At 31.9% G+C, this 14,766-nt stretch overlaps 1 protein-coding gene across 1 annotated transcript in view; it reads right to left on the reverse strand.

The window, feature by feature from the left end:
- The window catches only part of LOC130444709 (protein turtle homolog A-like), a 175,754-nt gene that overhangs the window by 34,163 nt on the left and 126,825 nt on the right, over positions 1-14,766 (reverse strand). The window contains exon 7 of the mRNA XM_056779984.1: positions 10,589-10,885. Within this exon, the coding sequence (XP_056635962.1) occupies positions 10,589-10,885 (297 nt within the window). The remainder of the gene's footprint in view (positions 1-10,588; positions 10,886-14,766) is intronic.

Consider the following 14,766-nt stretch of genomic DNA (forward strand, 5'->3'; position numbering starts at 1 on the left):
ATATATTGATACATTTTGAATCCATTTCCCATGATATCAACATTCTTGACATTAAACTTCGAATATATATTTGAAAGTAATAATGAATTTTAAGTAAAATTGTCGGTGGTATTGAATTTAGAATAAGAAATAGAAATTGTGCTAATTATGAATTAAAAATAAAATATATCAAGGAAACAATATACATCATACAACTGTTGGAAGAGAGGCGACGAAGCTAGATGTAATGCTTTCTACAGCACTACCTAATCTCACAAAGATATCTAAATTTGTTGAACAGTCAACTATATGATTTTATTGACGACCTACCAATACACGAATAACAAATTTGGTACCAGCAGGACGTAGCAAAATGTCATAGTACGTTGGAAGTGAGGCAATGTTTGAAAAATACTTCTAATGCAAGAGTAATACACAGATATTCAGAGATTATTTGGCCATCTAGGTTACCAGATTTAACCCCGTTATTTCTTTTATGGTTACTTGAATGAAAATGTATACAAACAAGGGCCATTCACAAACGTCCAGCAAATTGAAAGGGTTATCAAGGAAACCATACATGATTATAAATATGTTAAGAGAATTTTGTCGTGGAATGAAATGTTGAAGAAAATTCACAGAGTGGTCCTGGATTATCGTCGATTGAAAGTGTGCGAGCTACAGATATAGTAGGCATTTTAAAAAGTGAGGTACATCGTATAGTTGACGAAAATTTGGACATAAGAAATTTATGCGCAAGATGGAACCCGCGTTTGCTCAAAATGGAACAAAAACAGCGTTGTGAAGATGTTTTCATCGAGTATTTGGCGCAATATTTCACAGAAATAAAGCCGAATTTTTGCCACGTTTCATTACTATGTATAAAACGTGGGTCCATCACTTCATATTTAAAGCAAAAAAACAATCGAAATTATGGTCTAAAAAGAGAGAATCGGCTCCGAAGAAGACGTATGTTGCGAACTTATTGCGACGAAGAAATCAAGCAAAAATGCCCACTACTTTTCCATTCCGATTGACGTACCTCCAAAATATGTGATGTGATCGCATCAATCGCAACTTCAGGTGTATAAAAACTTTGATCTCGCAATTTATTTTTGATTTGTAGGATTAAGAAGGACTATACAGCGAATTAACCATTAATTCGATGATTAGACTGTTCGTTTTTGTTTGAACTGATGTGAGATAGCCCGGATTGTCGTGGTGGAAAATGATTCGTCTTCTGCTTTTCCTAATTTTTTGCGAAAACTTCTGGCAAACAAATGCTGGTGTACCATTCAGATTTCACCGTTCTATGGTGCTCTAATGGAATGGCGATGACCGTTTGCTTCAAAATGATTCGTGCGCGAACGACTTTTGTTGAATTTGCTCGTCTTAAAAGACCCATACCGTCGATTGTTGTTTAATTCCAGATTCATATGCATATATACATGATTCGCCGTCTGCCTCGATCTTATAGACGTGTTTTGACTGCATTTGAATGTTTCAGCATTTCTTTGCACCAATCGGCACGAGATTTTTTTGAGCGATTGTCAAATTATCCGGTATCCAACGCAAACAGATATTTTTGAAAGCCTAATTCTCATGTAATATTAAATGTTTGCGAATTGTCTCAATATCCAAATATGCCTCAATCTCACGGTAAGTCACATGACAATCATTTTACGCAAAGTCTGTTTTCTGGTGCAACAGCTATAAACACTGTGGCTCGAGATGGAGCTTCATCACCAAAAACCAAAGCGAGTTGATCAGCACACTGCTGTTGGTTTAATCCACGTCGAAAATCATAGAAAATAATCGCACGGAAATATTCTCGATTTAATTCCATTTTTTTACCAAAATGAATGTTCTAAGTATCTGTAAGCAACTCAAATGGTACTCGTATGACAACACGGTCTAAGTATAGTTTCACTTTTCTATAAATAAAAGCCATTATATAGTCATAACCCATAAAAACACCACAGCTCGGAAGCGCGCTTAAACTCATTTTCATGCAAGATTTGTATCGTTTCCATAATCCACTTCTCTATTGACATAAGTGGTCATCCATATTCCTAAGATTACGAAGACGTGAGTATGTTTTTTATTTTATAAAAGCATTATAATGTAAATATTTGTTCAAGTGAATGAAAATATTATATATTATAGTATTATAGTAACAAATTAACTTTATATTGCTATGACCGTGAGTTCAAGAGTATTCCAAATTGGGTCGAGCTTATATAATGATCATCATAATCATAAGTCTATGACTCGAAACATCTAGTTCATTATTACGGGGTGCTGCACAAATCTTATTTGATTGAAAGCTTTTCCGAAGCCAGTTGAGCCAGTACAGTTAATTAATTACAAGCACCTTTAAACTTATTGCCTTAGTCCGAATAAATGTCGGACACTATACGCCTACATCTCTACTATAGTACGTTCATTCAAAAGTTTGTAAGAAATGTATCTGGTGAAAGATTCAGTTGAATGGCCTTGTATGTATTACAAACAAATAAACAGTGAAACGGTTCAGCTTAAGTGTCGCAGAAGGATATATATATAGAGGTTTTAATAACAAAACCAAAAGATGGAAGAAATTCTTCTTATTCTTTCCATTTTTCCTTTACCCACTCCTAACCACTATATTTATAATACATTTTTCCACTTCCTCTATCTTTCCCTGATCTGTGCTAGTACAATCTCTTGATCATTTGATTTATTGTCTGTTTCTTTTGTTTTCCTATATCTGATATTTGTTCCTTCCATATTTTTCTTGGTCTGCACTCTCCTTTCTATAGTTCTTGCTTTTCTTATTCATTTTGTTAATCTATCATGTTCCATCCTCGTTCATTGTCCAAACCAGTTTAATATTCTCTTATTTATTTTTTATTTGATTGTTTCTTGTTGTAAGTGGTTCATTATAATTTCATTTTCTATTCTATCTCAATTGCGGTTACACTCCGTTTTACTTTCTTTGATATCTCCTTCTATCTGAACACTGTTTCATTCAATGCATAGTTTATATTTGTTTTTTTTATTCCGTTTGTAGCCTCCGATATTCAAAAGTTGTGACTTGTACAATTTGTTCTTTTGCAATTTTTCTCGTTTATTTGCAGTTCTTTATCTCTTCTATCCAGATTTTTGTTTCTTTTTCCATATTTTTGTGATTTTCTGCCATAATTATCACATCGTCTGCATAAATTAAGGTTATTGGGATCGTATTGAGAAATCCTATTGACGTATCCTATGTTCGTTTGGTTTGTAGGTGTCTCGTCCGTTTCTTTACATATTTTAGTAATTGATGCATTGTTAGTATGAAAAATAGTGGGCTTAGACTCCTTTCTCCATCATAAAGCTGATCTTTTTCCATCCAGTTCCACTTTCTCTTTTACTCTTTTATATAAGTTTTTTGTGATAGTTATTTTTTTTGGCATTTCTGATTCTAATGCAAAGAAATTACTTCTGAATCACAAAATGCAATGAATTATTAATTGTGGAATTGTACATTCAGCATTAATAAATAACATATTAAGTGAATATATCAGAGAATTATCTTAAACCACAATCCAGTCGTAGTGTAACATAAGATAATATGAAAAACTGTAGGAAAAGTGCGACTGTAGATTTATGTTTCTCGAGCGTAAAGGGAAATTGCGATTTTAAAAGAACTCTGCTCTCCGTTCTACGTCACAAGGCAAAGTTATTTCTCAATTTGCAGTATGTTGCTCAACGCTCTAAGTACACAAATAACTACTTCAATCAGATAAATAAAAAGATTTGATTTTGGAATGTTACAATACTAGTTGATTATGCACAATCAGTAATAAACTCTGTTAATAATGTTGAATATAAAATTACCTCAAACAGTATCATGCATTTTACCTGCGGCGTCGTTTAACAATTTTCCTGCGGAGCAACTAAATCATTTATGTAGTAAATAACACGAAATAAAAATAGAACCCGAATTTCGGTATAAAATACTAGTTGACGTGATCATAACAACTTCGAATTAGTCACAAATCATACACAAAGGCCCCAAATTGAAATAAACCATTATTAAGAATAACTGATTGAAAAGAACCCATTCGACTGGCAATAATGATTACATTATTGCGTGTGTAATAAAATAAAAAAAAGGAAGATTGTTAACTTAAAATATTAGTATGTCACATTGATAGATGAAATCTTTCCTTCCTTTATACAAAACCAAAAAATATAGCAACATTGTGAAGTTCTAATATTATCTCAATTTGTCTGCAGTTGCCTTAAAAATTCTGGCTTTCAAATTCCTTTCTTATGCTCCAAGTTATTTTTTTAGCATATTGAGAACCATGAACGATTTTTGAGCTACAGCTTCCTAAATCTAGAAATATTTCTTTTGTGTGGAATCTCATGTTTCAAAATAATCTGATTCATTTACTAGCATCAAACTCGTACCAACATCAGATTCCGCGCAATTCAACGTTTTTTAGATTGAGAAAGATTTGAATGAAAAATCTAATGCTGGATTCTAATTTGTTAAAGAAGTCACTTGTACCATAAGACAGGAGCATAAAGTTAATCAAATCAGATTATTTTCAATTAGGAGAAATAAATAGAAATTTTTTATGCCTATTTTGGAACTGTTTGATGTAGCGTACGCCTTTGCTTCTAATAATTTTATATTCCATACAAGTTTATGATTGGATGAGTTCATTTCTGGTATCCATTTGATTTATATTCTAACTAAAATATTAATATTCCACCCGGTTATGAATATATTAAATTAACATGACGTGGTTATATAAAATTAACGCAAATTTCAAAATCAGTTGAAGAGCTGGACCTGTGAAAAACCGCTGAATTGACATAAAACATTATCAAACAACAAATATTTTACTATTGCTCAAATTCACAAACTAAAGCCAGTAATTTTTGTTGTATAAAATTCAGATTTTGTTTGGGTTAATTGAAGAGAAAAAGTTTTCCTCCAATGTCGATTTTGATTGAAGCAAACTCTGTTTTTATTTTAGAATGGGTCAACAAGGAGATATTGTCAAAAAACTGATTTTAGGTGCCGGTTTTTCTATATAGAATGGTGACCGGCAAAAATACGACGTGACAGAATTGAAATTTAGAATATTTTCAAAATTCTCTGTAATCTTCCCAGCTAAAATTAACAAACAACTGTATCACTTACTTTGACATTATTATTATCTGACTTTTTGCTGGATAAATATTGGAATGTTTCATATGTCAGATATCAAGACTAGAACAAGATTTCGAAATTACCGAGAAAATCGCCAAAAAGACAGAAACAGCAGTGCAAAACCTGTTACCATGAGAATCTAGAGAATCATACGACGTAGAATATCACCAATTTTTGCAGTGAATATCAAAAACTGCTATAAAAGAAACGTGATCGAATCTGTTTAATGATATATCCGAAAAAAATTTCCCGAGCTGAATATTCGATGATAAAGAAGACAATTCATCATTGTTTAAGAAAATTCCAAAAGATGATTGACTACAAGATTTCAAGTTGTGGGAGCTTAGGTGATAAAAATGCATTGATGTAGGTGGAAATTACAATAAGAAAATCAGTTTCATGAAAGACTTGTAGTGTTTTTGTAACCCAAAGTGTATAGCGTCGCCGCTTTTCTCATGAGAATCGACCTCCACTCTGTTATTTGATATATGACATTTTAAAATGAATTGTCATACTGATATTATGAATCTGATTTTTCATGCTTATTTATCAATCATATGAAAATTGTTGAACGAGTTTTGATGAAATTTGGAATACATCATTATTACTTGGATACTTTTTATCCGGAAAAATGTTAGTTTCCCATCGGAATATGTGTTTTCGGTAAAAGGTTTGTTTATGATGTTTATGTCCATATCGTAACAGTGACTGATGATTGAATCTAGTATCTAGAACGCGAAGTGGGATACTATCCCTGAAATATTGATACCTAGTTGTTTCTATGTCGAAAAATGTTATGTTGTTATGATTCATTTCAATGGTGTTTTGAACTGTTTGAGATAAGTTGTGAGTGTTGAAGTAACTTGTACAATTTTATAGACGAACCTTTACCCGAGAAACGTATATTGAATACATTAGGCACTAAATAGATTTGGGTATAAAATTAGAACTTTACATAAAAATTCGAGTATTGAAAATACTAATGAGAAATTTATTATAAACAGAGCAACAATTCTTTTTTTTTCTTTAGCTTGAATCGCTAAGGCCCAAACAAGTGAGGTTTAAACCTCAACATCAGTTTAAGCTAAAGATATCGATTTTTTCACGTTGTATAGATGGGGTTTATGGAAAAATGGTTTAAACTTCCGTTTAACATGAAACAGAGGGTCCGAACCTATCTTTTTAACTTTGTTTACATTTTTCCAATGTTGGAAAGAGTTTTGGTGAAATGATTTAAGATTCAAACTCCTTATTTGATGAACTGGACATTTTCACGTTTCATAGATGGGGTTTATCGACAAACTACGGTTTAAACTTCCGTTTAACATGAAACTGAGGGTCCGAACCTATCTTTTTCACTTTGTTTACATTTTTCCAATGTTATAAAGGGTTTAAGATTCAGACTTTTTATTTGATGAACTCGACATTTTCACGTTTTCTAGATGGCGTTTAGCTACAAACTACAGTTTAAGCTTCCGTTTAACATGAAACGGAGTATTCGAACCTATCTTTTTCACTTTGTTTACATTTTTTCAATGTTATAAACGGTCTTGGTAAAATGATTTATGATTCACACTCGACGATCATGACCAAGAAATTAACATCATGTCGAGGCGCCGAGAAAACAAAAAGTTATTCGTCCTAGAGCAAATATTTAAATTGTACCGTCTATTTTTTAAATTTGTTGTGATTCTATCGAATTCTTTCACAAATTCAACCAAAAGTACTACTGCTAGTCTATTTAATTGTGTCCTTGTTTATTTTTTATTTTATTTTATTTTAGGTAAATTATTATTTTGTCACACGTTTCATTACTTTCTGTAACCAATTCTAAAATCAATGCGGACGATGACACGAATAAAAGTTAGTAATTGAATAATCGTTGAAATTTCCGTTTTAAAAAATTCAATATCTCGATAAATTAATGCTTAATTGATTGTATCGTGCGTTTTAATTTGCGAGCACATAAAAGTTTCTATTATTTATACCTGATTGAACATTTATTGATTTACCAGATATCATTTTTCTAATTATAGATCGTATTCAATATTCTATTATTAATTATGAAAATGACAATGGTATTCCGTCAGTTATTAATGATATCTATTCTACAGAAGAAGTTTAATGAAGAGTGACTTTTCAGATATTGATAATACTTTCGTTTATATTGTTAATTTCCTTCATAAATTTTTGATCTGTAGAAAAGTTCACAGATATATTAGTTTCAAATCTAGAAGAATGAAACATGTTTTCGTTGATTATTTTTTTGCAGCTAAAAACGAAGTAACCAACGAAAAGTTACGTCGTAGACATCATTAACTGTTAGTAGGACTCTTATAATGGTCGATGAATTTCGTGACCTTGTATTTAGTACTAAGGTAGTTGATGAAGTGAATATTTCAAGTGAATGGATATTTGATATTTTACATGAAATGTTATATATGATGAGAAGAAGTCTATAAGATAAGTTCTACGTTTGCTTAATGCTGATTAAAAAACTCATCATACTAAAGAAATAAGAATTTAGTCGAAATAATGAACTTTATCTGAGTAACGTTCCCCAAGAAAGCAAAAACCGTTTTTACGCTAATAAGGTCTGTGTATTTATAAAATATTTTGAGATTTCGAAAGTGTATAATAACTCGTTAATTTATAAAGGTCAAAAGGCACAATTGTTGATAGAAAAGTTCTATTCACGAAAATTCTCCCGCTATTGTTGCCGAAAAATTAGCCAAACTACGATTTTTAAATTTTTAAATTGAGAGACGATGGCAGAGCAACATGGGTCAAAATGGGAAACCTAGTATGTGAAATTAAAAAAGTCACTCTTCCAACAAGTATGCGATTATTGAGAAAATATCAGTTGTGTTCAAATTATGATTGATCCAACAATTTTGAAGCTTTCAATGACTTGTTTTTCTGTCTTATTATATTTTTAATTTTGTTATGGAATAAGTTGTTTGTTTGAAGTTTGGGATCAAACTTTCGTTTCATTTTTTAATATGCAGAGATATGGTTGTTGTACTAGTGGTGCAATGAATCAGGCAATTAAAAATTTGATCAAAGGACATATCACAAAAATATATAAGCATGTTAGGAAAAAGTTTTGTGGACATGAAATCAACAAACTAACAAGTCAATGTGAAGATGAAATGAAAAAATGAAGAGAAAAGTTTTATGAAAAGTTCAACAGAGAACTAAAGTTATTCATTTTGGAAATCAAGAAAGGCATCTAAAAGGGAGAAATTATAAACATTTATCGGAAAAATATCGTAAATAGTCCAGTCAAGTTTTATCATAATAATACCTTGAACAATTGTAGATCACAAAATGATTTATAAACCATGTATCGATCCTTTTTTTCATACGAGCCACCGTTTTTGAGACATTGAAAATGTGAACGAGATCGTCATAATAAGCCACATATATACATTTCTACAGTTTTAATATGTATTAAAATATTTTGTGTGGCTTGGTTATCTGCTAGACCTTACAGAGCGGAGCTGGAAGTTGGTTAACAATACATTAGAACCCATCAACTTTACTCTCGTCGGAATAACTTCTGAACACAACTTTTTGTAAAAAAAGGGATGCAGTGCTTAATGTGGTTGCAATAAAGTCGGACTGTTTTGTTATTTGGCATGTACAAAGCGCCAAGGCAGATCGTGCTGTAATGTTGAATCACCAGTGGATTCGTTTGATTCCAACGAGAAAACATGTGATATATCGCTATTGATGCAGTTTACTTGCACTCATAATTAAGATGAAAAAGAGGAAGAACCATAAGAATTTGAACGTTATGAATTGTATGAATAAGCTTCACTATTCTTATTTTTTAACATTGCTTCTATATTTCTATTTTTTGGTAATTTCCTTAGAGATTGAGGCGCTTGGACCAAACGACATCAAATGTCAATCTTTATTACGTGTTGGTGGATTGAGGAAAGTATCAAAAGCGGCGAGAAAAATCCTTATCAGTTTGCGGGAAAAAGTCTGATTTACATGGTGGAGGACTGTATATGATTAGTTAGTTAGTTTTAAATAAATAGTCGTAGCGAAAAGAACGAGTCAGTGAAAGTATCCGCAAAAATTATCTAGGTGATATTTATTTAAGTAAATTATTATAAGTTAAGTGTAGTCAAGTTAAGTGTATTGTGTAAATAAATTAAGAACGTAAAATGTTTATTAATTCACCCCACGAGTAGAAAAAGGATAAATAAATACGAAAAACGTTACAATATTATGACGATTACAATTTTTTCAACTTTTTGAATCGTAATATCTCAAAATCGGAGGCTCGAGGAATAAAAGTATTGATTTTTGTCTCAAATATTTTAATGACAAAACTCACCGTGCTGAAAATCATGAAAAACTCATTTTTTTGTCCTTTGATCTTTGGTAAAATTTTTTCCATATATGAGAATGATGTGTAATTTGAAAATTTTTATTTTGAACAATTTGACAGATTTTCAGCTTGTTGTGACTTTAAGTATAATCAAATTGACCGAACTAAGACATGAATCAGCTTCTTAACATGTTCACTCTATCAGAAATAAGTTTTACAATTGAATTTTGAAAGACAATTCACAATAACAATAAAAATACAGAAGTAAGGTGGTGGAGAATGTCTTTAAATGACTAACACCGAATAAAGAGTCGCTAGGTCAGTACCCAGTACGCTTCTTATATAAAAAATTGAACAGAATCACTATTAACTCAGCTTTTTGCCCATTCACAACCTAGCATTCTGACGATATAATCAACTCAATATCCTTTTCTATATTTCCACAGCAGAATGTTCTATTCATTGAGAAATGACAAATTCCGCATTGATACGCGGTATTCGTCAAATCTTATGATTTTCTACTGTTTCGTTGGAGGTATTCTAATTTTGGAGATGTTACTTTTTATACTACACCACAAAGAACTCAAAGAACTATCGATGTTCCAAGAGAACGAATTAACGTACGCCAAACAGTATAAGTCTACGTTTTTGATACCTTTCTTAGATTTCTTTATAATTATAATTTGCACCACCATATTTATGAACCGAAATGTCCATCATTGAAAAAGAAACCATGATTTTGTTTAGTGTGGTTTCTTATAACTCTCGTCAATAAGAATTATTTCTAGAATCAATTAATATTTCGAAAATCAATTTGAAAACAACTATCGAGTATTTGAAACAATCCTTTGATCTAAGAGATGTGATGAAGAAAAAAAAAAGCTTTTGAACCTTATAAATCTATAAAATTGAGGAGCGATTGGCGTTCAAATAATCTTAATACTAATCAATAATTGAAGTTTGATTTTTGGAATCCCAATGACAATGATATTTTTCTCTTGTTCCTTTGTTGTGTTGTAAATGTTGTAAATGTTTGCAGGAAACAAAATAATCATTGTATTATTTTCACTTACCGGTATGTTTTTCTGCCGCTTTGAGAGTGAATGCTTGCAGACGACTAACTTGACTTCTTCCTTTTTTATTGGCAGCGTATAAACCAATATCAAATCCAGCTCCAGATTCCAATCCACTAACAGCGAAGAGAGGTGTTCTAGAAGAAACGTTGCTTACTAATTTTCTAGTAGCAGTATCAAATACTTCCATGATGAATTCTTGCTTCAAACCACCATCAAATCCCTCACTACATTCGACATTTAGAGAATCAGAAGTCTGATTCACTATACTGCAGTTCGAAAGGGCATCTGGTTTACCTGAAATAATAATCATGTGTATAATTCTTTGATACAACTATATATAAACTTTAGAACAAAATATGACATGAGCTATTGAGATACTACAACAGAATGTTTCACGACGAAAACAAGGTCATATAAGACGCCATTTCTATGCTATAGGTATCATGGATAATTTTTAATGCCGATGGCGCATTGATGTGGAGAACCTAACCTAACTGCAGACGACGTCTTCGGAGAGCTCTCAGAACAGTCACAAGTGCAAGTTTTAAATACATGGGCTAGCTATCAAATTTGCCTAGTGACTTTGAAAAGTTCAAGACGAGGTGCCTGATCAGATTTTCCAAAGGACATCGGCATCTGGTAGTTTTCAGAGGGGAGCAACGGACCAACGTGTGCAACGGTTTATCATCTCTCACTGTCATAAAATGGAAAATTGTCAAGATATATCGTTTAAGAATTAAACGAAAGATAATCAAGCACACAAAGGATCCGAGCCAAAAAATATCGGTTAAAAATTGAGAAAAGTTATCAATTACTTGATTTCTAGGCACATTCAGCATCTGAAGTGCCCGCGATTTGAAGCAAGAAGATGTGAAAAAAAAATATTTCCTTATCAAAAATGCTAAAGTTAGATAAATATTTGAGTAATATTACATTAACGTTTCTGTACATAATTAGATGTGGATTATTTGGTTATCTATAGGCTCTCGCCAAGAGTGGAGGCGTTAGGAGTTCTAGACATCCACCCTCTAGTTGCCCACTACAAAGCGGATGTGATTAAATTAACTGCATTAGCTATTTTATGGAGTAGAGGAGAACGAAAGAGCTTATAGACTCGCTAAAATAGGGCCAGACAAACTCTACATAGGACCTGAATCCACTGGAAAAGAATATGGATAGGGACAAAATCAGTTACTGGGACAATCTACAAGGGTTGAGATAAGATACGTTTAGCATGAGATAACTACAAAAATAAATCAGCACAGAGAAGGTGATGGATTGCACTCTACAAGAAGTGAAATATTTGTAGTTGTACCTACCTATAACTTATTTTCTACTTATCCGATTCCACGCGTTAATTATTTTATTTCTATCTTTCTGATGAGAATTACAAATGATTGGTTTCATTTGATAAAGTTATATGAAGGTGATGCACAATTCATTGCTTCACTCTATCATGATAGAAAATTTCACGCTTTCAGAATATATAGTAGTGAACAAAAAAGTGAACGAGTGTGAGAGTGTGGTTAATTGTCTCGTCTCGCACGTCACGTTCTTTGATTCGCGCCTGAAAATCAAAATGGAGCGGACCATCCTCACTCTCGCACTCGTATTTCCTTCTAGATAGTCTGGAGCGAGTAATAGAAATGAAAAGGGAAGAGAGTAGAATTTAATGATGACAATATTGACTTCAATGAAATGAACGGATGTCTGAAAGCTTGAGGCGTTAGAAAAATGTAGAAAATCGGACGAAATGATGAGAAAAGGTATTATTATAGCATAAGTATTAAAAATTGTTGGAATGTAAATGGAATAAATTTAATAAAGTGAATCAATCTGTTGGATAGACAATGCTTATATAGACCTGATTAAACTATCATTGAAATTGGATATTTAGTATACAAAAAATGTCAAATTGTGAGAAAAATAGAAGAGAGAAGTTATTGATGAAAATCCTGGTCATTTATCTTTTAAACTAAGGAAGTAATTGTGAACTTAGAATTCGAGTTACAACGTTAATAATAATTCGAAGAGATCATCTCATAAATAAAATAAACACATAATCTTTTGTTTCCAAACGTATGAACATCTACATCTACATGAACATCTTGATTGTTTTAGGTTTTTGTTTGTTCTATGAGTCGTATTTTTCGCGAGGAATCAAATTTTCATTCGTAGTAATTAGGTATAGCAGATCAATAATCTATATATGCGATTCTGTTCTCTGTAAACTTTATATGTTGATCTAATTATGTTTCTTGACTTTCTCACTTTATTCAGTGATTTCAGCTTTCGTAAAAAACATTCTTGTCGAAATAAATATTGCTCATACTTTTCAACGCACTATCTTATTTGTATTTTACTGATTACTACTCGTATCTTATTTAGATTTTGAATAAATTATTCACTAAACTATATACTAAATTATGTTCTCCGACTCTCCACTCCTCCGTATTTATAATGTGAAGACTCATCTAGAATATTCAATTTCGAGAATTCCTCTATGCTTGCGACATTTCACAGTGTTCTATTTGACAGATTTCGCTGATCTACACAATTAAAAAGATTTTGTAGTAATATAAATGTTCAAATTTAAAAATTAAATGAATATTTATACATTTACTGATTCATTAATTGGATTTATTTTCATCCAAAAACCGATAAACCAAAAAGTAGTCCTCTAAAAATATCAAACCATGCTCGACTCGAGCACGTCTAGTCAAGTACTCTAATTGCCGTTATGTATTTTTAACTCAAATTAAGTTTCGATTGATATATCTCGCTCAAGCTGATAATTTCTGACATATATCCAATTGATAGCTGTTGAAGCCTGGCGCAATATATAATTCGGTTTTTATTGCTTAAATTACGGTGCGACAAACGTGTCCTGTCCCCTATTTTCATTGCCGTAATTTTATTTTGACGCGTTTGGTTACAATATTTCTAATATAATTGGCATTCCGGATCCACGTCATATTCAATCATTCGATGACGTTTATTGTATATGAAAAGTTATTTGTGTAATTTAAAATATCCCCCAGAACATAATGTTGGATTGGATGCAATTTGAAGATGTTATTTTATAAAGCAAGTTTATTCTAACCTAAATTAATTTTATGTTTCAAACTAAGGTGTATTCAGCAGAGCTCCTTACGTTCTGGCTGATGGGGTTACATTAAACTTAACATGTGAAAATGGACTGAGCTCTGGTTGTAACATTTTCCCTACACTAACACAAATGGTTTGATCCTTTTAAATCTTCTTCCTATTCCTTTGTTATCTAGCAGCTGGAATATCTAGCAGAAATTCACTTGTCGATAAACTAATTTTTGGTAATGAAAAGCATGCCGTCATTTTTGGCAATTTATCCTCTTTTTGTACTGCTTTTTTTGGATATAGCCGATGAAAACAATCCTAAAAAACGTCGTTACCACTTTTCTGACCGACGCAACCGTCTTTGCTTTTTTCGGAAAAGGTACGCCCTTTTCATTCACGATCTTGACTGTTTTCTCGTTTCAGGAATTTATTAGGATATTCAGGTACATTCTAATGTGTTTTTGGTCCAAATACAGCAAACACGACACCAAATGCGCAAGCATAATTCTTTAATCAGTATATGACAAATGTTTCTGTCTTCAGGTTACGGTGGGACTTTTCAAACAACTATCTATATCTATATTCGCCTTTTTTCTTCCTTTAACTTCAATACAAATACAAATATTGTCAGAGGTCGGTTCAACTTTCTAATATTTGGATGTAGAAAGCTTCACTTCTAGCTATTAATATTCCTGGAGAGGATAATTATTTTTACTGATTTTTAATGAATAAATGACAAGTTCAGGTTGAGGTAGGACGAAACTTTTTAGACAACACTCGTATACTATCAATCAATATATGGTTCTTATAACTTGTTAAGCAAAAAATTCATTTAAAAGTTTGCAACTGAAGTTTCTCATTTTTATAGTCGCTGTTATATTAGGTTGACTCATAATACGTATTTTCTTGAATATCAATCAAATATATTTTTTGTTATTCAATTTATCGTTAGCTTTAAGGTTACTTTATAATAAATAGCCGTTACTCCATAAAATCAATGTCAAAATCTGATTGATAACAAATTTATTGAATTGAAATACCGCTGCGTTTTAGTAATATGGTGGACGCGCCAGATGCAT

The sequence above is a fragment of the Diorhabda sublineata genome, chromosome 5, assembly GCF_026230105.1.
Source record: "Diorhabda sublineata isolate icDioSubl1.1 chromosome 5, icDioSubl1.1, whole genome shotgun sequence".
Lineage (NCBI taxonomy): Eukaryota > Metazoa > Arthropoda > Insecta > Coleoptera > Chrysomelidae > Diorhabda > Diorhabda sublineata.